The sequence below is a fragment of the Gordionus sp. m RMFG-2023 genome, chromosome 4 (assembly GCF_954871325.1).
Source record: "Gordionus sp. m RMFG-2023 chromosome 4, tfGorSpeb1-WG-v2, whole genome shotgun sequence".
Classification (NCBI taxonomy): domain Eukaryota; kingdom Metazoa; phylum Nematomorpha; class Gordioida; order Chordodea; family Parachordodidae; genus Gordionus; species Gordionus sp. m RMFG-2023.
The window spans coordinates 24111606-24136675 of NC_088778.1; the positions used below are offsets into that span (position 1 = coordinate 24111606).

A 25070-nucleotide genomic window follows, 5' to 3' on the forward strand; every position below is an offset into this window, starting at 1 on the left:
CTTTATCAACTTAAGATGATTACAAAAAGTAACATATTTCTTAAGGGGGAATTCCCCCCCCCCTTCCCTTCCAGTGGCTAGGCCAATATAGGTATATATAAAGCGTAACTGATTAAAAATGTTTAGATATTTTATAGAATCATAGGTATGTGATTAGGTCAGAATAAGTCATTCTTCTTTTTTTTATTTATGAATCCAAGATTTGTCATAATATAAAACATGTATCCTTGTAAAATAATTTTTTTTAAAACATATGATTTTATTTTCAAATAAATCTTAATAAAATATAATGTCAAATATATTTTTACCTCCCGATTTAATTAAATCTAATTCGTGGATTCAATCTTTTGATAAATATAAGGATCTTTATAAAAGGTCATTAGAATCTCCAAATGAGTTCTGGGAACAATTTGCACTACAATATTACTGGAAAGAATTACCTAAATTTAATGCTGTATGGAATTTTGATATTAATAAAGGACCAATAAATATAAAATGGTTTGACGGTGGTTTAACTAACATATCCTATAATTTACTGGATGCTAATATAATAAAGGGTTTAGGAGATCAACCAGCTTTCATATGGTATCAAATTTATAATATATTTAATTTTATGTATAACCTAAGTAAATAATATGATATATTTTCAGGCTTTTATAAATATTTATAGATTTCATAAATTTTCACTTGAGTTATTAACAATATTAATATCATTGTCAATGAGTTAAATAATAATATATATTATTTTAAATCAGGGTTCCAAATGATCCTTCTGAGAACCATGCTCAAATAACTTACAAAGAATTATTAAGGGAGGTTTGCAAATTTTGTCATGTTCTCAAACATAAAGGTATAAAAATATATTTAAATTTCTTACAAATAAATTCTTTAAAATACCTAAAGTAATACCTTTTAAATTTAAATATTATACTAATTCTTTTTATAATATTTTTATAGGTGTTAAAAAAGGAGACCGTGTATGTCTTTATATGCCAATGGTAATTCAATTGCCCATTGCCATGCTTGCTTGCTCTAGAATAGGAGCCATTCATTCAGTTATAGTAATTAAAGCAATTAAACCTATAAAATGATTTAAATATATACAATTTTTTTTAAAATTTACTATCTCCTATCACTCTCATCCGTATATTCTGAAAATATTTTAAATTAATTTATACTATTAATTAAAATGTGACTTAATGTATTCAAGAACACTTGGTGACCTTTTAAATATATTAACTACTATTTTAGGTATTAATTATTTTGTATACAGAAGAGAAAAAGTTATTTTAAAATTCTACAAAGCCTCTTTGCATTTGGGAATCATATCATACCATATTTAATATTTAGCAGTTATTAAATAGTATATCTTAATAAAATGGATACATAAATATTTATTAAAAATAATGCTAGAAAATATAAAATTATTTTATTATAATCAAAATCTGACCATTTATTTGCTACTATAATTAATACAAAATGAAATAATGATAAATACTTTTTTAAAAAAGGAAGATAACTTTTGTATATAAATAAATACAAGTCATCAATTTTCCTAATTTAAAAAAAGCAAAGAAAAAACGATTTACACTTGTAATTGTTATTATTTTTTATATACAAATAATCTCTTTTCATTTGAAATCTCAAGAGAGCTCAAATATTCATAATAAATATTAATTATATAATATATATTTTTACAATTTTATGAATGAAAGAAATTTAACACAATTGCAGATAATAAGCCTTATTTAGCAGTATTGATTTTTTTTAAATAAAGAAAAAAATAATTTTATCATTTTCTATAAGTAGTGATTATTTTAAAATTAAACCTTCCCTCTTTCTCCCCCCCCCCCCCCCACTTATATTTTTTTTTAAAAAAAAGAATTTTAATGAATAAATCTAATTTAATTCATTTTTCTATTGTCGTTTAGGTGTTTTGCCTTTTAACGCGAAATCCTACTCAGCCCATTTCCGGCATCTATTTGGCTAAAGACCAAAATATCTTTTCTCTCAGAGATTTTATAATAATTATCTGCATTCGTGTTATAAGAGCCGCCTTATGCATAATAAGGGTGTGAACTCAATCCAGTTGTTTTGAATTACCAATTTTTTAAACCAAATATTGTATTGTATGTCATTGAAGATAAATTCATTCAAATAAATCAGCTAATTGTAACGGGTTTTTTCGTATATTTTATAGATAAGGGATCAATCAATAATTTAAAATTTTTTTTTTTTTTAAATCGACCGAGTTAACTGATGTTTATAGATTATACTATTTTTTTATCTCTTCAAATACCCCCTCTTTTAAAAGTTTAATCGAAATTTTTATTTATATTGCAATTCGTTTAAATGCATTATTCAAAAAAACACTTTTTTTTATATTTAATTAATCATTAAATTGTATTTTAATTAGAATCACTTCCAATATTACCCGATTCCGAAGCTGATTTTTTTAAAATATTTTTTTAATAACCCGCTTACAACGTTTAATGAATTATTAATTTTAAAACGTTTAAATCAAATACTTTGTAGATTATACTATTTTATGCACTGATTTTTATATTATTTTAGGGTATCTCCAAAACATCAAAAAAAATTTAATTCGAAAATTTTCAAAATTTTATCGAAAAACACGGAATAAATTATTTTTGATAGAATACAAACAAAATATATTTGTGAAATTTTTAAAACTTTTATCAAAGGTTTCCTTAAATTTTTAAAAGTTTTAAAAATTTTTAAACAGGTTTTGAAGGCAACCTGAAATGTACTACATAAAATAGCATTTTAAGGAGATATATATACAAAAAAGCTAATTTATCATGTAATTTAATTATTTAAAAAGGTTGATTTAAAAAATAAATTATATAAATTTACCTGTCTACAAAAGAATTATCACATTCATAACATAAGAAAACAAGAATTAACATAATTTATTTTTAATCGAAAAAAGAAATATAAACATATTTAAATATTTAAGGGAGTTGGGAACTAAACTATCAGAAAATTTGAGCAATGGTTCTATTTTTTGCTAAAAATTTATCCCCAGGAGCACTTTAATTGACCCGCTTCTCACGTCAAAGGTTTCCATTAATGCAAGTTATAATTCTAGGCTAAGGATTAATACTGTATTCTACTCTCACTAAAAAAAGACTTAGTTTCTAAGGTATGTATAATATGTAATCCTTCTTATGCGAAATTGACTTCTGCGAGAAAACATTCATTGTGTCCTTTGCTTTGTTTCAGGCAACTTGGCCCATATTTCAACACGGTTAGATGATATTATTGCATTTCACAAGATAAAGAACTACGAATATTTTAGGCTGTTTTGCTAAAATTTAAGGTCACTGGAATATAGTTGGTTTGCCCTATTTATTGTAACCTGTTTTAGATTTCTTAATATATCGAGTTGAGATTGATTTGGCCTCTGTTCGACGATAATTATATTCCACGAAACGGGTCTACGTCCTTTTGTAGTTATACGAAAAGATTGATTCTGGTTCCCCATATGTATATATGTCTAGGATAATTGGCATTTGGTCATGGAAGAAATAGGTATTTTATAAGGCCCGACATAAACTAAGCGAAATTAGTAAAAAAAAAACTGTAAATATATTATTTCACGACGAATAGCAGTGTATTTTTTTTGGCTTAACCAGTTTTGGGACAAATTTTCAAAATATTATATTCGAATATAACACAAATACATTTCAAAAAAATGTATTTTAAATATAAAATACTTAAATTTTTTTAAAAAGTATTTAAATACAAATACTTTAACAAAATTTTTTTACACAAATAAATACTTTGACGAATTTTAGTACTACTCACAATCAATTTTTTTTATTGTTAATTAATATTTTTATTAACCATTTTCTAAAATTATTCAATATCCGTTTATATACATTATAAAAAATATTTTTATTGCTGTATAGCAGTGGCATATCACATATGAAATAATTGCAAATATGATAAATATCACCTTTTGACAGAGCATATAATAAATTTCGAGGGGATTAAATCACTCCAATTATGATATTTCGTTTTTGTATTTTAAGTTGAGCCTATATTATGTTTAATTTTCATTTAATATTGAATTTTTGTAGATATTTTGAAAAATTTTTCGTCCAAAATATTAAATCACATTTAGAGGAAGTTGATGCTGTCACAGAAATTTCAGCAAAAAATATCTTACAAGGCATAATATCTTAATGTAGAAACTCCTTTTCATTAATTACTATATCCTTATCAAAAACTTATAATTTCGCTTTCGATAATACTTATTTTAGAAATAAAATAGGATTTAAAGTAGAAGCTGTTAATTTTTTTCGCTAATTCTGGTCACAAATTTAGTGTAATAATTAAATGTGGATTTATATTTTATAAATCAATTTGTAATAACAAATAAAATCATAATAAATACAAAATATTTTTAGATTTTTTTATTCCTTCTTAAATATTAAAACGTATTTATATTTAGTTTTTTAAATGTAAGAACATATGTTTTATTGCAAAAATCAATCTAGTCAGGCCAACTAGGAGAGCTCACTTTAGTTGACAGGCCTAAAGATAAGTGGGCTCATAGATCTCACCAAATTTAACGGCATGATATCAAACTAAATGGAATTAATTGGTTAAAGATAATATTTCCACGAATACCGTAGATCTTTAAGCTCATATTTAAAAGATTCTCATTTTTTTAAATAGGGGAGGATCTCAGGCATAAACGATCTTAGGTATACAGTGAAACCTCTCGATTAGTCATGTATTTATCTTGACCCATTTAGGATCTCCATTAAATTTATTTTTACCAAATCTAACCACCCCCTTACGGATATGATAAAAATATATTTAATAATCTTTTAGTATAAAATACTTATTAGCATCAACTTTTAAGTGTCAGGCTGAATTGAAATTACAATTATATGATTTAAAAATCACCAAATCGTTTTTTATCAAGTCCGATTTTGCCAAAATGTTGATTTAAAAAAAAATAAAAAAATAATCACAATTTATCAAGGCTAAATTTTAATTACTCATAATTTTATATGATTACAAAGTAAGAAAAGAAAGGATCAAAATTGGTTTGAAAATATAATAAAATTACAAACCCGGTCTCGACTGATATAAATATTTTAAAAAAAGAACCCAATACATTGAATTTAAAATTGTATCAAAAATTAATCAGTTTAAAGAATCACCTGACGGAGTATTTTTTTTTTCCTCTTACGACTCATTTTTGAAAACAAACTATATAAAATTTTTATTTTTTAAAAAAAACCTAGGACTTTCTAGTAGTGCGCACAAATTGAGCGACGCAATAATGTATTTTAAATTATAGTTGCAAATTGATAAAATTACCGATTGGCGTTAGCAACCAATTAAAAAAAAACGCAAATAGGTTTTCTTTTTTTGATACCATTTTATTCTTCATTTTGTAATAGTATAGTATATAAAATGTTTAAAAGTATTAATTTTTTTTTTTTTTTTTTTTTTTTTTACATTTTATTATTTATTAAATTCGTGATGGGAACTTGTAGTCCCACCACGGTTTTTATATAATATTTTTATTTTATTTTATCATGTTTTATACATCACGAATTTAAGGAATTAATTTATATTTCAAAATGAAATGTTTAGAAATTAAAAACAAAAGGCAGACGATAATATAATTTTCAAAGACACTTAGTTAAAATTTTAAATCGACGGTATTAATAAAAAGGCAACCTCATTTTAAACAAGGAATGCGTTAAGTTATGACAAAACGCAAACGCTCAATATATGCGCACTATAATGACCAAATTTAAAAATTCGAGTTAAATCAATTCGAAAGGCGGAGGAACCATTTGAATCCCCACCAAGGGTATAAAATAATTAAATGTTACAAAATAATATCAAAAAATATATAAAAATATGTAATTTTCTTTAAATTTTTCTTACTAAAGGCCAAAGGGTTAAAGTTGTTTTTAAATAGGGTTAAATATAAATATTTATTCAAAACAATCTTCGACATCTCGAAATGTTTCTTACTTTTTAAAATTTAAATATATAAATTTATCGGATGTTTTTATTTATTTATCTTGTTTACCAAAAAAAAATGTTAGATCACCCTGTATTTAGATAGATTAATATAACTCATCCCACATATGGTCTGGGAGGGTGATATACAAAATCGATTCATTTGAGCCGATTTTTAATAGCGAACTTAGTATTCTACCCAGAAAAATTATTGCGCAAGCCTGAAGATTTTGCTCATAGATGGCACAAGCGAAATCCCGAGGCTTATGAAATATTTTCTGACTTAAATATTAAGTAAGCCGTTTTTAAAAAAATGAAGTGATTTTGCATTACTAAAGTGTCGTTATTTTTTTTCTTAACTAGCTCAATCTAATCATTTAAAAGTTTAGTGGTTTATTAAGAGTTTTAGAAACATATACTTAAAAATAGGGCTGTGCCGATATTAAATATCGGACAAATCGGGGCTGATATTTAGCATTTTGAAAAATATTGAATTAGGCCGATATTTAAAAATAAAACCGATTCGATATTTTTATTAATTTTGGTTCTTAAATTAAAACCCTATTTTATAAGGTAATGAAGTTAAAAATTTGGTATAATTTTATTATATATTATCTGCAATAAGAAAGGGTCTTAACATATCCGTTTCACAATCAGCCAGTATTGTTAAACGACTCGAGTTAACTGATTTTTGAAAACGGTTAAATTCAAGATTTTAGCCAGAATAAAATTAACCCTATATGCAAATATCCCATTTTTTAATAAAATTTATTATATAAAATTACTTAACTGAATTTATGACAGTATATTTTTTTTATAAAATAATTTTGTTATGTATAAATGATCTGAATACGCGAAATAATCAGAGAGATTTTGGACTTTAATTTTTTTTAACTTTTGGAGTTATTTACTTTTTATTTTTTGAAAGATAATTTGTAATTTTTTATTTTGACTTAATTTTAAATTTCACCTATATTTTTATAATTTTATGATTTACCTATGGAATGAATATTATGTTATCGATAAAAGGATCAGAAAATTATTAATTATATGTATTTTTTATTATCATTTAATTAGAAACTTTTAATTTTCACTATACTTTTCTCCTTTACAATGGTAAATCAAATCACGTTTTTATAAACCCAAATTTGGAGATTTCGCACACAGATGATAGAAAGGTTTGGATATCTATTGGCGAAATTTCGATACTTAGGTAATATTATTTTGGTTCTTAATTTAGCCGTTTTTAAAAATCGGGCTATATCGAGCCGTTTAGCAACACTGCATTCTGCTAAAAAACATTGCCCATTTATTAAATGAAATTATTAACTTTTGGAGAATAAAATATTAATAAAAATTATTTAGTTTTTTTATCAGGGGATTTTTTTATGACTTTGGTTCAAAGTTAGTTAATAATAAATATCGGTTATCCGATCGCGTTTACAGTAATATCGGATATGATCGAATCAGTGAAAAATTTATAGATCGGCACGCTCGTATTAAAAAGGCTTCGGTTATGGATATTTTTTTTTCAAAATGCGTTTCTTCCAATTCTTAAATTTGTTCCAATGTACCGTAGGCGGATGAATATAATTTTCCTCTTAAATCCGTTCCAAAAAATTTTTTTTTTTGAATTATTATTATTTTTTTATTAATAAAAATATTGTAATCTAAATAATACGTTTTTATCCAAGTCATCTGGATAATTAAATTTAGTGTTTAATTTTTTTAAAAAATAAATCACTGCGAAGTTATTTTTCGCGATTTCTTATCACATAAAACCTGCATTATTAATGGGGTGATTCTGTAATAAGCCCATCTATCGGTCTGTGTTACTATAATTATTCTAACCTAGAATAATACGACTAAGACCTACTATTATATATTAGATACTATCACGCATACATTTAATGACTCATCGCTCCCAACCAATTTTGAGCCTATTCCAAAAACGGTTAAACCGAGTTTTGGCCGAAAACTACTTAGGTTTCACCGAAAAGATATCCCAACCTTGAACAGAAATACCTGATTAAAAGGGAAGAGAAGAAAGAATGTTCACAACTCCTTAATTTGGTCACCCTTCAAAATATTATCTACTCGAATGCCATTCTTTAGCACAAATAAATGATAAAAGAGAGATAGTAACGCCATTGAAAATTTTGTCTTTTATTAAAAAAATATATACACATTAGATAAAATCCTCTAAAATTATTGTCTGAATTGTCTTAGGGCGCCATTTTGGGGGATTATGTTACTGCTTTCAAATTCCTCCTGATTTTATTTACAAAATTATAAATTTGATGATAAGTAAAAAAAAAAATAAATAAATAAAATATATTAACAAATTCAATATTTCAAAAATAAATTAATTTCTTCCTTTATGCACTAGGATTCTGAATTGAATTGAAACGTCCAATTTACCAGATATACAGATCAATATTTAATTAAGATTAAGCCAATATTTTATATACAATTTTTAAAAAAAGTTTCCATAAATATAAATGAAGGTCATTTTTTTTTCATATATTAATATTGCTATATTTATATATTTTTTTTTCGCTAACTAAGGTTAAACGATAAACAAAATATTATTAACTTCTTTTATTTGAACGGAATTTACACATATAATAGTGTTTTGCTGTGTATAGCATTTTTAAGTATAAAAATATGTTGATAAATTTGTATAAGCGTCTTGTCCGACAAAAATATTAACTATGCAAAGCCGTAAGGCACCCTTAGTAATTATTATATCATCCTGCTATTATTAGGGGAGACCGGGGCATAATCGGACCGGATTTTGACCTTGATATTTTCTAAAATAACAAATTGTTCCGTTTAGCCCCGGTTTTTCTCTACATTGTATTTCTAATTAATATTAATATACATTTTGTTTTTTTTTGTTTGATAAATTAGTTTGCAGGTTATTCAGCTGAGTCCGTCGAAGAAAGGATCAAGGATGCCAACATAAATATTATAATCACAGCGGGTAAGTTTGGCAACAAAATCATTATTTATAATTTAATTTGATGATTTCGATTTTGTCTCAATTTGTTGATGAATTTTTCTTTTTGTTTGTCTGCAATTTATTTATGAAATTATTATGATTTTACCGTGTTTTTGGCATATTATTAATATAGTATATTATTTTAATGTTTAAAAAAAATATGTGTTTTTTATAAACGGGTCCAGATATGTTGAAATTAATTTTTTTTTAACTCTAATTCATTCCCATATTCACTTTAAGTTTTATTTTAAATTAAAAAACAATGTTTAAACATTAAAAATCGCTCAAAATGTTTTTTAATAAGGTAAATATCTTCACCAAAGAGCGTTAAGAATCCCGCGAGGGAACGCCTTGGGCGTGCTGCAAATTAAAATGAGCCAATTTTTAATAATATGAGACATTGAAAGTCATTTGCAAATATGATTGCTCGTAAATTTATTAACAAATAATATTCTCTCTATTTTAAATTATAAATAAAAAAATAATGTAGACGGATATTACCGAGGTGACAAATTGATAACTTTAAAACCCATAGTAGATCAAGCCATTCAATTTTCCTCGAACGAGTATAAATGTGTTTAAAATAAATTTTAACGAATAATTGCACTTATTGAATTATGCTTATTGTTTATAACGAAAGAAAAGGATAGACAACTTTTCGACCTTAAATGATTTTCTATTTTGGGGCATCTATTGCTTATAATCGATGATAAAATAAACATAAACACAATCTTCTAATAGTGTACAGAATTATTTCTTACGATTACATTAGACAGAATTTTAAATTCCTTATCTTTTAAAGGTTTATATATTTTTTAGAGAGATTAATCACAAAACCTCAGTATCTAAAGTAAGGTTTGGGACCTCCTCTATATCAATTATTTGGTGTTATTTAATCACATTTAACGTGGCATTTGATTCTGACGCTTGATCATATCCTGAAATCTGTCTTTAATGATAAAATTTAACATCACGAAATGCGGGGAAGGCTATAACCCGTGTTAAAAGACCCGAGATTTGTTACTTGAACTAGCCTTTTTATTAAATCTTTCCTTCTCCCCACAACACTCTAAAAAAATTCTTAACCCACTAAAAGGGCGTCGTGAGTTATCTCGTGATCAAGTGATTTTTAAGAAATTTCAATTAACCACTTATATCATATATTTATATATTGATTATAATAGCGGAATCGACATAAAATCGTGTATAGTGGTAAGGCACGTCACTCCCTCCAAAAATAATTCAGTGGCCAACGGTGAAATCCATCATAATATATCTAATTCAATTTCTCCCGTTAACCATGTAGAGACCCATTCTTCTCCAAACCGGATGAAATCTCAAAAATTAATTTCCCTTGTCGAAAAGCCCTCTAATCACGAATCTTGCCATAGACCCATCCAAAATTACAAAGTTAATTTTTTTAAAATATAGATTTAAAATTACTAACGCCTCATTTATAGTACGTGGGATTTGTTTAAGCTGTGCGGTATTTAACGCTGCATTATTTACAAAATCAAGCCAATAATTAGATATAATTTGTAAATATGGAGCGAAACGTTGAAAACGCTATGATAAAATTTGCAAAACATATGTTTCGCCATTATTTATTATTATCTGGTAATTTCGATAGCGTCGAGGTTTGCGTAGTATTATTTTGTCTATTTGAAATTTGTTAAATTGCGCCGATTAACACGAGTCCTTATTTTTTAAAAAAAATTATTACTTTTTTTTTTGTATTTTTGAAGTAGGGTCCGAAAAAATGCTCTCATATTCCAAGGTTCTTCTACTCTTTATTTTGAAGTTGTGGGCATGTTTGTCCCACATGTTTCAGCATAGCATCCTTTTAAGTTATGCCTTATAAATTGTAGTGTGTGATATTTACTTTTTTTTGTATCGAAGTTATGTTATTACAAGTCACCAAAGATACTATTTGGATTTCCGACTAAAATAAGAATATCTATGTATATTTTAGCCATAGTTTTTATTAAAATTAAATCATAGGACAAAACTCCAAAATGTTTAAAATCTAAATTATTCACTGTTTCTAAAAATCATTTAATTTTTTAAATCGTTATAAAGATTCCATGGAACGACCGAATAGATTCTTGGTGGGACGACGAAATGTCGAAAATAACCCAAAATAGCGAAAATGATTTTTACTTTGAGCCAGAGTGGTTAGACCCCGAAGCTCCCTTATTTATGCTGTATACGAGGTTAATCAATTTTGTCAAATTCACCAATTGACTCCATTTTTTTATGTCAAACAATTTTATAACCTCATTATAAATCTAACTCTTTTTTTTAAATCTTCTTCTCATTTGTTTGTTTGTTTGTGTACGAAATGTCATGCTACATAGATTTAGACACGCTGAAATATTTTGTTTATACACTCATAAATTATAAATGGGAAATAATTATTTTATGACAGCGGCTCGACAGGCACTCCCAAAGGTGTACTTCACACCTGCATCGGCTACCTTATGTACGCGGCGGCCACTTTCAAATACGTTTTTGACTACCACCCGGGAGACGTGTACTTTTGCTCGGCTGACATTGGCTGGATAACAGGCCATTCCTATGTGGTCTATGGGCCTCTAGCTAACGGAGCCATCAGTATCATAGTATGAAAAATTATTCTCTTAATAAATCTTTATTTTTTTTCTAACTGCCATTACTTAGAGTGAATATTCGACTACGCCCCCTTCTTCTATATAGAATTAATTTATATAACTTTAAAAGATTCTTAAGAAATATCCTTTATAAGAATCTTAATAAATATTGTAGACGGCAAATTCGAATTTAGATTTTTATTAATCCTTAATTTATAAAAATAATTTAAAATTCACAAAATGAAAATCAATATTTTCAAAATTAAAATTTATATCTATTTATTTATATATGAATTTTCTCAAAACTTTTACAAAAATTGAATAATAATCAATAAATCGGGAAAAAATTATATTATATAATCCTTATTTTTTCCCTTTTCATATAATAATAATAATCCTCCAATTGCGAATACATGTTTTTAATGCATAATGTACTAGGACAACAACAAGTAGAGGTCTAACATAGCTTGGCCTTAAATGGCATTATGTAGTAATTATGTATTTCATTGTTTCAATTTTTGACATAATTAATTGTTAATTGTATAATTCTAATCTAAATGTGAATTATTTATTATTCTAAAAAATATTAATTTTGTTAAATTCATGTGAACCCTCCTTCTAAAATAAGCGTGGTTCAGTGAAGTATCTATGAGATTCCAGAAAAATAAAGACTTATAAAATTACAGATATCAGTTTTTTTAATTTTTTTATACTATATTTGACATTTAACATAAAAATAATTTTGTCATTTTTATAAAAAAATTATCATGATATCTTCTAAAATTTAAATGTTTAAAGTAAAAGATCTATTCTCTATGCCTAACTTTGACAGTGCATTGCAAATTTTCATGTTCTTGACATGGTATTTGAATTTAATGGTTTTAAAGAAAGCTAGTTTTTTAAACGATTCCTAAATTTGAAATACACTCCTGTTATATATTAGAAATACAAATAAATAATATATTGTTTAGTGAAGTTTAGGAATAATATTATTCCAATTGTCGACGAATATTATGATTTTATATTTATACATTTATTCATATAATAAGAATTACATATATAATATTTAAATTTAAAAATAAATAAATAACTTGTTTCGATCTTCCAGAACACCGCTAAAAATTTTTTTATTAATTTTTAACCTCCATTCGATTGTACTATTATTTAAAAATATTAAAAAAAATTTTTAATCAACTCTAACTGAACTACTTTATTATTGTTGTTTTTTATGAATATTTTTTAAAAAAATTTATTACCTACTTCATTAATTGTTTATTTATCTCCATTTAATTTTTGATAGTAATCAATAAATCCTTCAATATATTAAGTAATCAGATACATTAAATCTTCTCAAAATCGATCGAAATTAACTAAGACTAACAAAAAAAATTTAAACTAAATCATCCACCCCTTACCCTTAAAGTAGTTAAATTATACTAGAGTTTTTGGGGTATAGGCGTTTTTTTGCCGTACTCAATTTTTATGCCCATAGACGTTTAAGCAACATTTTTCGAACGGTTTGCGCGTATAAATATGTGCGGCTTGCCTACAAACATGTAGAGTGCCTCATTTTTTATCTTATTACCCAAAGTTATCATATAAGCATTATATTATCATATTAAATTCATATTCATTATAATATGTGTTATATAAGAATCTTTTAAACTAGGGTTGGTCTGCATTTTGTCATCAACGAGAGCTTATAGGAAATTTTTATCTTTGAATATATCAATATCTAGCTCAAGAATTAAAATATTTTTTATTTATAGCTTGCCAAGTGTTCATATGTTTTAATTAAAGTTTATATTTAATTTTAATTTAAGAATTTTAATTTCCCTGGTAAAGAAGACCTGAAGAAATTTTTTTATATATTAAACCTTTTCCGCTGCCACCATGTTGGAAACACATGATGAAAAAATAGATTTAAGAAAACTATTTTAATTCTTGGACTAAATATTAAAACATTCAAAGGTAAGAATTTCTTAGATTACATTTTCCTAAAAGCTAACGTTTATGACAAAAATGCAGACCAACTCTAGGCTAAAAATAACCTTTATACACAAATTAAAATAACTCTGAATTTAATATGCCAATATGAAAATATATTAATACAATGTTGATATGGTAACATATATGCCAAAATGCAAAAATATAATAAAATATAAGACGAAAATTCCAAGTTCATAATTCCAGATTAAACCTAACTGTTCCACCACAACTTCACGCTAATTCTAAATAGTCGAACACAATTTTCAAGGAGGGAAAAGTTATGGCCGGATAAAATATTTAAAATAAATTTAAGATTTAAATCGATATTTGTAAATTGACATATGATATTTAAGATAAAATATGACACATAAAATAAATTTTTTTAGAATAGATTGAAATATATGTTAAATTAAATCTTATTATATTGAATGAATGTATAAATGTAAATTCATAATATTCATCGAGAATTGGTATAATATTATTCCTAAATTTCACTAAACAATATTTTATATTAATATTATTTCTAATATATAAACATTCCACTCTTTTTTTTTCTTTTACTGTTCCTCGCTCTAATTTGAGGTACACAGTTATCATCGTGAGTTCTGTCTTATTTGTTGCTTGTCTTTTTTGCCTGTTATCTATTTGTTTATCGTTATATCGTTAGCTTGATCATCATCATTTCATTGGTTTGTTGGTCTCGTTGTCATGTTTTCAAATTGTTATTATCAATTTCTTTAATAAGCTAGCTTGTCATTTACCATTTTTAATGTGTTATCATAATTATTTGTTAAATATTATCATCATCAATTTCTCATGAATAAAATAATTTGGAATAATTGAAATAAGAATTGATCATATAATGGAATAAATAATTTATATCGGGATAATTTATGTGGAATATGAAATTAATTAATTATAGAATATGTAATAGAGTTGTATTGGGATAATTGTAATATTAATATATGGAATCAAATACGAATTTTGTGCTTCATATTTATTTGTCGCTTTTTATAATTAATTAACTGCGTTTTATATTTTTTTTTATATATGACGATTTTTATTCCAGAATAATGTTTATCAATTTCATAATATTTTATTTTAATAATGTTTATATTAATAATTTTAATCCAGGAGGTCAAAATGAAGTATGCTAATTGCACACAATTTCCCTCTTTTTTTTTAAATTTAAAATTTTAATTTAAAAAGAATCTTAATAATCTTATTCTCATTTGTATTACTTTTTATATAATAATTCTTTTAGATTCAAACTTTTAAAAAATAATTTCCTTATCAAATTCTTGAAAAGTTTTCTGAATTTGAGATGTTTATGATATTGTCTTCTATCTTTATGACAATTTTGTTCTTAAATTTATCCTTTCGATATGAATTTGATTTTTTAATTTTTGAAATTTTATTTTTTATAAATTCTTCATAATATTTTCATAATAACAACAAGACCTTTAACAAAAATATATTGAACTATTGTGAACATAATTCATTGCCAAATATTCAAAATAAATCTTGCAATAAAAATATTGAAATAAAAAATCTAGCTAATTTAAAGGAGGTACCTTGTTTATTCATGGCTGATCATGATTCTGATTATAGGAACTGGAGAGACATTAATATGCTAGTATAATTTTTAGTGAAATTAAAATACAAAATGTCATTGACATACATCGTATTAAACAAATTAAAAATTTGAGGATAACAATTAAAAACTTTAAAATAATTTTCAATAGAATTTAGATATGAAAATAAAATTGAATCTTATAAAAATAGATAAATCATATGATAAAGTATAAAGACACTTATAAAGAATGTGATAAGGAAATTATTTTTTAAAAACTTGAAGTTTAAAGATTTTATATAAAAAACCGAAAATAAGATTGTTAAGATACTTTTTAAATTAAAAAATAAGGATGTAAAATTTTTAAAAAAAGAGAAGGAAATGTGTGTATAATATTTAATATGCATTCTTCATTTTAACCTCATGGATTAAAATTATTGATATAAACATTATTCTGGAATAAGATAAAATTCGTCATAGATAAAATTTAATAAAATGCAATATTAATTAATAAAATTATAAAACGCAAAATTCGTATTTGATTCCATATATTAATATTACAATTATTCCGTTACAATTCAATTCAATATTTTATATTAAATTATTATTTCATATTCAACATACATTATTCCGATATAAATTATTTATTCATTATAAATTGATGATAATATTTAACAAATAATATTGATAAGTAATAATCCTATATAACAAGCAAGCGTATTAAAGATATTGATAATAACAATTTGAAAACATAACAACTAGATCAACAAACCAATGAAATGATGAGGATCAAGCTAACGATATAGCGATAACGATAAATTGGTACAAATTTTACCTTCAAATCGTTATCAAAATCCTATTGATAGGTTCAAAAACTTTGAACATCCTATAAATCTTAGGATCAATGTTAAAAATTTTTTTAAAAATGATATTAGCGAACCTACATATCACCCGTCAATTTTCTCATTGAAGAGATTGAAAAGTTATTTAAGGGTATCTCTTGTGTAATAAAGGAGCCTAGCCTTGCATTATCGAGATCTCAACCAACTTTTTTACCCAATATGAATTTTATTTATTTTTGATGATTTTTATGTACCATATTTTTTTGACAAAATTCTAATCTTTGTACATTATTTCTTAGACATTTAAACATTTTTTTAATCATTCGCAATTTTACAACTTAGGCTATGTCCAAAATCTTTTTTTAAAAAATTTCAAAAAGTTTTAAAACCTCTAATAAAATCGTTAACGTTAAATTATTAAAATTTTATAAAACTATATTTTGGACATACTTTTATATTTGATGAAATTTCGAAAGTTTGCGAATCTAATTTTTTGATATCTTGGGCACAGCCTTAATAATAAAGTTCACATTATTAATTAACAAGCGAATAACAAGGGCTCTTCTTCGGACGTATTTTTCGGGTCCGATCGATATGAGAATAAAAAGGAAGAAAAAAAAATAAGGTTTCTAGAGATCCGAATTTATTTTTGTAGTACAAAATTTTTAACGAAATCGGATAAAAAGCTACAAGCGCTCAAAAGATAATAAACGATTTTGTGATCATTTGATAATAATATTTTATTGAAAACATTATAAGAAAACAAAATAATTAAAACTTTTGTCTAGATCCGATTCGGTGATTTTAAAATTAAGATTCGAATCCGATCGATTCCTTAAAATGTTTATTCGACCGACCCGAGTTTATCGGACTCATATTTTGTCGAACCCGGATATCGTAAATTTTGTTTACTTTATTAAATTGATATTTTATTAAAAATATATAGGAATTTCATTATGAAAACATTTTTTTAAGCACTGAACCCTCTCCTGCTCAAAGATCTTATTTATGCCACTGTTAAACAAGCCATTCATTCGTATCCTTATATCTCATTTAATGGGTTCCAGTTTTATTAAGGATTTATTATTATCTTTTATTAAAAATTTACTTAGGAAGTACGGAGGATAAAGCAAAATCGGCTTAATTTTTATCTTAGAAAAAAAGATATTACTAAATCTGTGAAACAAAAACCAGAATTTCAAATACAAATAAATAGTTTTTAATTAAAACTGCATATATATTTTTTTTTAAATTTAACCTTACAATTTGACTTCATTATTATTTCATATAATAATAAGTTCGAAGGAATTCCCACTTTCCCCGAACCCGATAGATATTGGCAGATCATAGAGGAATTCAAGGTTAATCAGTTCTACACTTCTCCTACGGCTATACGAGCTTTAATGAAATTCGGCACCGACATCGTCAAAAAGTAATTTTTCTAAAATTACTCTATAAAAATGTGCTTGTCCTAAAATTTAGATTTTTTTTATAACCTCAGCGATTTACTAAATTCCAAAATTTTCTATTCAGCTTCTTTAGTGATATACAGTGTTTGATTTATCTGGTTATAAAATATTATATTTTCTATCACAAAAAATAGGGTTCAAATTTTTTTTGCTAAATGGGAAGGGGGGGGGGGTTGTAATGGGATTGTTTATTTTTACTAAAGGTGGAGTTAGAATATTATCATTAATTAAGTTACGATAGTAAGTTTTGTAACACATGGACATAATATTACTAAAATCAGGTTTCACTCATTTTAATACTCACTAACGAACACATACTTAAACAGACTATCTTTTTAAAATTTCCAAAAAATTAGTAAACAAAAATGTATGCTTCTCTTTGCAGGCGTGTACGCAGGAATTTAGTCTGGGGGGGGGGATAATAAATTTTTTTAAGAAATATTATTGTTTTTTAAAAATATCAAGCATAAATTTATTAGGATTAATAACTATTTCTAATACACAATTTTAAATTTATGTGAATTATAAAAAAAATTATATGTAAAGAATCACTTAAATAAATGACCCAAAATAGATTTTTTGAGCCTTTACACAAAAAGTTTCTTAGGAATAAATGCATTTTGTATGTTATATATTTACAATGTAAAATCCAATCCTCGTTGTGATTGAGCTAATTTTTCAATTATCTCATCCTTGCTTGTTGTCAAATGCCTATGAATATTCAAAAGATCCAAACCTTTCCATCTACTTTTAGATGTTGTACTTCTTGGTATGTTTAGACCTGCAGGCCCGGCCCCCGGGCTGGACAGTATTTTAATTTTTTTAAATATACCCGGGCTGGGCCCGAAATTTAAAAAAAAACACCCATGCCGGGCCTGAATTATTTTAAAAAAACACCCAATCCGGACTGTATTTTTTAAAACAGCCTATATTTGAAATCGTTATTATCTATAAAAATCAAAAATAAATATAATTTATTTTAAAAAAATCCGGGCCGGGCCTGAAAATTTTATTTTAAAAAATACTGGGCCGGGCCTGAAAATTTTTAAAAAAAAACCAGTCCGGGCCGTAAAAAATCTTTAAAAAAATCCGGGCCATGACCTGCAAAAGGTATATCTGCAGGCCTCTGTTATTCTTCTTAAAAAAGAGAATGTTCTCTCATTAGTTTACTAATGGTAAGAGTTTATAAACCCTTTTAACACATTGGGAATTTATTCTAAAATGTGTTTGAAATAATGCAGAGCATCCATAGCATTTTTTGGGACTATATCAACCATAGTTAATCTTATAAACATAGTTATTCAGCTAGTAAGGCATCATAAGATACTTTAACATCTTCATAATATAACAAATTTTTTTTTCTATCATTATCTGAAAAAGGTTGGGAAGGCTTTTGTGGAAGTAATATTTGCAGATGTAAGTGCTGCATGATATATTAAAAATTCATTTATTTTGGTTATAAATGTATCTGCATCTAAGATATACTCTTCTACTGATCCTATATTAATGTTTTAACGATGAGCAAACCTTGCTAAGTCGAGGGAGACAAATATTAAACACGTATAGCTCTGCTTTTTACTCAACAATAAAATATGAAATTCTTCATCAACATTAGCCCTAATTTCTTTGAGTTTTGATAAAATGCTCTCCGCTATTCTCATCTTCTTAATCAAATCAATGTCATGTTTTTAAAAGTAATACTTAAAATAGTTGTATAATTAAATAATACATTCTAATGAGAAATAAAATTTGGAATAAGCATTGAATCCAATAATTTTCTTGCTTCTGAGGAAATATTTCTTTCAGGCCATTGTGATATTTCAATAATAGCATTAATAATCGGCTCTTCTAACTCCATACTGTTACTGCTTGATGGCGGATACTCTATCTCGTTGGACAAGGTTGCAATTTCTTTCTCCCTGTTGGACAATTTCAGAAATAATTATTATTTGACTAGAAATTTAGATAAATAATACGCCACTAAAATTTGAAAATAATAGGTAAATTACGCCAAGGAAAACTAGAAATCGAAATTAATTGATAAAATAACTTAGTAGATGAATGTGATAAATAAATGTAATTAAAAATATATATGAGATAAGAATAAATATTAACAAATTATTTTTGAAAAATATATCCGGTACCTGCATTATTTGGCTTTGGGGGTGGTAGGATTTCCCCCCCCCCTCCCCCGCTGCGTACGCCAATGCCTCTTTGCCTTCCTAACAAGGATATTGCTAATAAATCTACAAAATATAATTTACCTCTTTAAAAAAAAATATTTTCAATATCAAAAGGCATGACCTATCTTCTCTCTCCATCTTGGGCACCGTGGGGGAGCCCATAAATCCAGAGGCTTGGCTCTGGTACTACAAAGTGGTTGGTCGCGGGAAATGCGTCGTCGTAGACACTTATTGGCAAACGGAAACCGTGAGTCCCGAAATTTTTAATTTTTGTTAAGGCTGCCTCCAAACTTGACTTATCTATAATTAAATTTACTAGGAAATTAATCGATCAAATAGAAATGAGGGTATATATTTAAAAACAGTTTTCATTAGCTATTTTACGTCTAAAAAAATTTCAGCCAGTTATACGTTTTGGAGGCGTCATTGAATACAAATCAGCTGGTAATACGTCATTTTGGTTTCCCTTATAAATTTTTTATTTATAATAAATAAAACTAGTTTTTTTTCTAAAAAATAAGAAGTTTTCATAATAATTTTAAATGCAAATTGTTTATATGGTAATCCAAAATGGCGTGCCACCAGCTGATTTGTATTGATTGACAATTGAATAACTTAATCGAGAATTTAGGTTTGATTAGATGCCATTGGTTTGGACTTTAATCTAAAATGAATTAAACTGCCTATTGATTAAACAATACATAAGTAATTTGCACCAAATAAAAATGTTATTTTAATCCTTATAATTTCTCCAATTATTTCTTTGTTTTATAAATAAATTTTATAATATAAATTTTTATAGGTTAATTAGCATAAATAGATTTTTTATTAATTAAACAACAAAAAATTGAAAATTTATTTTATTTTACTAATATTTTCCATGAGAGGTTTTATCCTCAACCCCTCCTTTGTCTACGCTGCATAATACCTAATTATAAGATTGCAGTTATATAAATATATCCAGAGTATGCACATGAATTTTTTTAAAAGAATTTATATAAGGATTAGTTATTTAATATGGATCTTTTTATTTTTTTCTTGAATTTACCAATGCAAAAATAAGTAAGGTGCGGATAAATTTAGTAAAAATTACAAATCAATGCAAATATTTGATCGGTATTGGTGAATATCAAATTGGATCGCTGAAAATTAACATGGATGTCCGGCTCTATTTTTTAATAGTCGGAATTTTTTTTGCTTCTAATTTTCATAAATATTTAAGGATATGATTTTATTAAAAGTGATCCATTCTATATAAAAAAATAGTTCAATGCTTTTTATTCATTTCAATATTTTATTACGATAACAAAAAAAATAAAGGGGGGACACGTTTTAACGCCTTTGCCCGGAGCCATGCCTACCAAACCTGGTTCAGCGGTAAACCTTGTTTTAACTTTTTTTTTTAATTTGAATTAAAAATTGTTTAGATATGGAGGATAACTAAGTTCTAAGGAGAAAACTACTATTATCCAATTTGGTTTAAAGGGAATGCGTATGCTTCATTTAAATTTAACCAAGTGGCTGAAAAACGACTACGGGACCAGTTGTTGATTATATAAGAATAACTTTGAGTTGAAGCAACGCTCTAGTCTGATAACCAAACTATACACCCAAAATCAGTTAGATGCCTTTTTTGGTATTTATCTTGGCAGGTTCTCTTACATGATATTGCGCATTAATGAATGGCCTATATCCATAATGCATTTAGTTTTATAGGCTAAGGGGAATATAAACTTTCAGAATCGTATTTACGCTCAGTATCTTTATCGTATACCTTTCAATATTATATCGATTTTAAACTAGAGTGTTAAAAATCTTCAAAAGATTTTTGGCTCAAATTTTTTTTGATGTTTACAAACTCTGATTATAACATTATTATGGTATCTATCCGATAAAACCTAGATATATGATATATATTGGGCATCATTATCATTAACGCCTGATGCCAGGCTAGTGGTCATGGGGGGGGGGGATTTTTTCAACCCGCGTAGGTTAAATTTACACATATTAGCTTGCATCATCCTTCAACCTGTTAGAATAGTACTTCCTGGGGATATCACAATGGGGGGGGGGGGGGTTATAAATCGTAGGATAATATCCCATATTGAGAATATATATCGTTTTATTTTTGTCAAAATTGCATTCTATTAAATTGATCCAATATTTTTTATTGTATATTTAAATAAAAATTTTAGGCTCTTCCTTTTTTCGGGGTTGAACCTGTTATACTGGACGAAAATGGTCACGAGGTTGAAGATGGAAAGGACGGATTTTTAGTAAAAATTTTTAATTTACGCTCAGCTAGTTTTTTTATAATAAGATAAAGTTACAACATATGGTTGTAAGAAAGAAAGGAAGGAAAGAAGGCAGATATATAAGGAAGTGCTTAAACATATTATATTACATTAAGTTGATATTTTTTTTATAAAACATAACTTTTTATTATTGTAGTGTTTCAAAAGACCCTGGCCCGGAATAATGAGAACTGTTTACAATTGTCAAGAAAGATTTGAAAAGGGATATTTTACTAAATTTCCGGGTTATTATACGACAGGAGATGGTAATATATTTATATGTTTTTAATATTAGATAAATAGATAGACAGACAGATCCTGAATGAGATATAAGCGAGATGCCTAATTTTTAACGATTTTTGTTTTAGCGATTTAGAACAAAAACCGGGCTTATAGCTAGGCTTGCAGGTCTCTAGCAGGCCCGACCCTAAGCTAAAATTTTTTTAGCACCTGGGTGGGACCTAAAAAAATATTTAAGAAAAAATATTCGGGCCAGGCCGTATATTTTAAAGCTAAATATTTTAAATCGCCATTAGCTTTAAAAATTTTTAAATATATTTTTAAAAAAGCCGGGCCCGGCCTTAAAATATGGGTTCGGCCGAAAATTAAAAAAAAAAATCCGGGCCAGCCCTTTCAAATGATATTTCTGCAGGTCTGATAAATTTATTCAAAACTTGAAGAAAAACACCTAATTAATTTTTAATTTTGTATAGAAAATCTTATTTTTTTATTAGGTAGCCTGAGACTATACCGTCATCGAGGTACCGAGAATTTAAAGTGAGGTTAGATATAGATTGAATATACAGGATTATCTTGTGTATCCCGATGCATAAAAGGGCTGGGCCTAAGGGGTTACCTTGTTGGATTCCCTCCTGAGATTTTATTATGTTGTTATTGTACTTTAAAAAAGTAGGGCTAGAGTAACTGTGGAGAATGTATGTAGAATATTGAGGATATTTGTGGCAAAACAAGGGAACGAAATATTGACGTTTGATTGTATTGAAAGCATTTTTGAAATCAAGTTTTAAAACGACATTGTCTGGAATATTATTTGAGAGGGTAATGCGAGCAAGATGGGCCGAAATTTCAGAGCCTCCAGGTACACCAAACCCTAGCTGAATTGGCGACAGGAATGAAGAAAGAGATTCCTTTATTCGTGAGACAATGACCTTAGAGATAGTCCTTCTGAAGAACGATCCAACAGCAATTGGGCGGATACCTCCATCCTTTTTTTTGAGGGCTATAAGGCGGGCACCAAAGAGAATAGGAATGATAGGTGGTGGGAGGGGCCCATTAAGAATTAAATTTAATAACCTGGTAAGGTTCTGCAAGAGGGCTTTGCATGATATATTAGGTTTTATAATGTCTTGGATAAAAATAGCACGAATGCCATCTAGGCCTCCAGAAGAGTCTCTTTTGAAAGATCTGACAGCTTTGATCGTCTCATCAGAGTTGATTCCAGGGGCTATATGATCGTTTTGGCTTGAGAAGGCAAATTCTGAATCACATGAAGGGTGTTTAAGAAGCAAGGCTTCTAGAGTGGACTCATTGTTTGGAGCTAAGGAATTTTCAGAGGTCATGACCCGAAGGGCTGAATTGATATTAAGGCTGTTTATTTTGTTTGAAACTATTTTAGCCTTAAGGGCGATAGGGAGTGGATTGGATTGGTGGGTCTGAGGTGTAGGGGTTGGAATAGAGTCAGGGTTGAAAAGAGATATTGAAGTTTTAATGTGTTTAGATAATTGAATATTTTTATTAACGGGAATTTTAAGGGTGGAATTGGTAAAACTTAGTAAGTTTTTCCAGTTTGATAGGTTTGCAGGATTGTTTACTGTTAATAGGATTAAGTTGTTAAAGGATTCTGCAAAAGAATTGCGAGCACCACGCGGAATACGGGATATGGTGGAAACATTGGGTACTGATAAAAAATCATTGGCCCATGATTGTAAGTTGGGAGTTTGCTGACTAGGGGGCAAGTTGGTAGCAACAATAGGCGGGGGATGGCTTGCTAAATTTAATAGGCAGAATGGAGGAGGATCTGTAGGTGTTATGCATGGTAACCCTAAACCTAGGTATCTAAAGGATGGGGGGCCATGAACTTGAAACTTCCTGGCTTTGGTAATTTTAGTATATTTATGGCAAGAGGGGCATCAATTATGCATTTGGATTATAGTTGCCAAACTTATAATTGTTGTATTCTTGCTTCACATAGCTATTTAGGCATGTATTATCCATTAATTTTGGAATATATGTAGGAATAGCTATCAAAATTTTGCTTGACAAATATTAGGACAACAAGGACCACATGAACCATTTGTTTGTATTTTTGAGATTCTATTATAAGAGTTGTATTACAATGGAATGAGTTGTTACTTTGATGACTGAACTTATGTATATAACATTTGTTTTTACACTAATAAATTTTAAATGAAGGATTGGATAAAGTCATCAGCTAAGTTTAGGTTCATTTGATTAATTCCTTACTTATTATTAATTTATAGAATGGATATGTGGTAAATTAATCATCATCTTGGCACCACAATACTTAAATTAATGATTTAAAATGGTAATAATTTAGTTATATTTCAGGGATCAATTTATGCATGAATATATTTGATGAAACATGTGGAAGTAACTTTTCTGAGCAAGGAAGGGCTGGAGGGCCATGTTGTATTGATGGTCATTTTTTAAATATTAATAACTTTGTGACAGGCAGGGCAGATTCCTTTCATTGTGATGATGATAAGAAAGTTTGATACTTAAGAAGTTTGTTAGTTTGAGTCTATAACTAAAACATTGGTATAGGGTTATTTACTGGATTGTTAGATTATAGGGGTTTTGTTGTAGATGAGTGCAGAATAATCAATTATTTATTGTACCAGTGAGTGTTTATTTTTATTTCATTGAAAATGTTTTGTGAGAAGTTCCAATTGAGAGAAATTATGTTTTAAGCTCTGAAGATATTTATGTTGGTGCTAGGGGAAAATTAGAAGGTTTTAAAATTGTAGAAGGGGTCAGAATAATTAAATATGTATAGTGCATGTAAGTGTTGTATTTTAATTTCCTTGATAATGTGTTGAAAATAGTTT

General features: G+C 27.0%; 1 protein-coding gene across 2 annotated transcripts in view; it reads left to right on the top strand.

Annotated features, from left to right (window-relative positions):
- Positions 1 to 252: 252 nt before the first annotated feature.
- The window catches only part of LOC135929032 (acetyl-coenzyme A synthetase-like), a 32025-nt gene continuing 7207 nt past the window's right edge, over positions 253 to 25070 (top strand). Inside the window, exons 1-14 of one of the 2 annotated variants that reach the window (XM_065465523.1) lie at positions 253 to 585; positions 756 to 850; positions 958 to 1061; positions 8932 to 9004; positions 9513 to 9588; positions 10207 to 10277; positions 10329 to 10432; positions 11102 to 11235; positions 11451 to 11643; positions 17334 to 17467; positions 19802 to 19934; positions 21008 to 21064; positions 21883 to 21963; positions 22139 to 22247. In XM_065465523.1, the coding sequence (XP_065321595.1) occupies positions 290 to 585; positions 756 to 850; positions 958 to 1061; positions 8932 to 9004; positions 9513 to 9588; positions 10207 to 10277; positions 10329 to 10432; positions 11102 to 11235; positions 11451 to 11643; positions 17334 to 17467; positions 19802 to 19934; positions 21008 to 21064; positions 21883 to 21963; positions 22139 to 22247 (1660 nt within the window). In that variant the 5' untranslated portion in view covers positions 253 to 289. Of the gene's footprint in view, positions 586 to 755; positions 851 to 957; positions 1062 to 8931; positions 9005 to 9512; positions 9589 to 10206; positions 10433 to 11101; positions 11236 to 11450; positions 11644 to 17333; positions 17468 to 19801; positions 19935 to 21007; positions 21065 to 21882; positions 21964 to 22138; positions 22248 to 25070 lie in introns of both variants that reach the window. The other variant, XM_065465522.1, reaches the window with a different exon arrangement.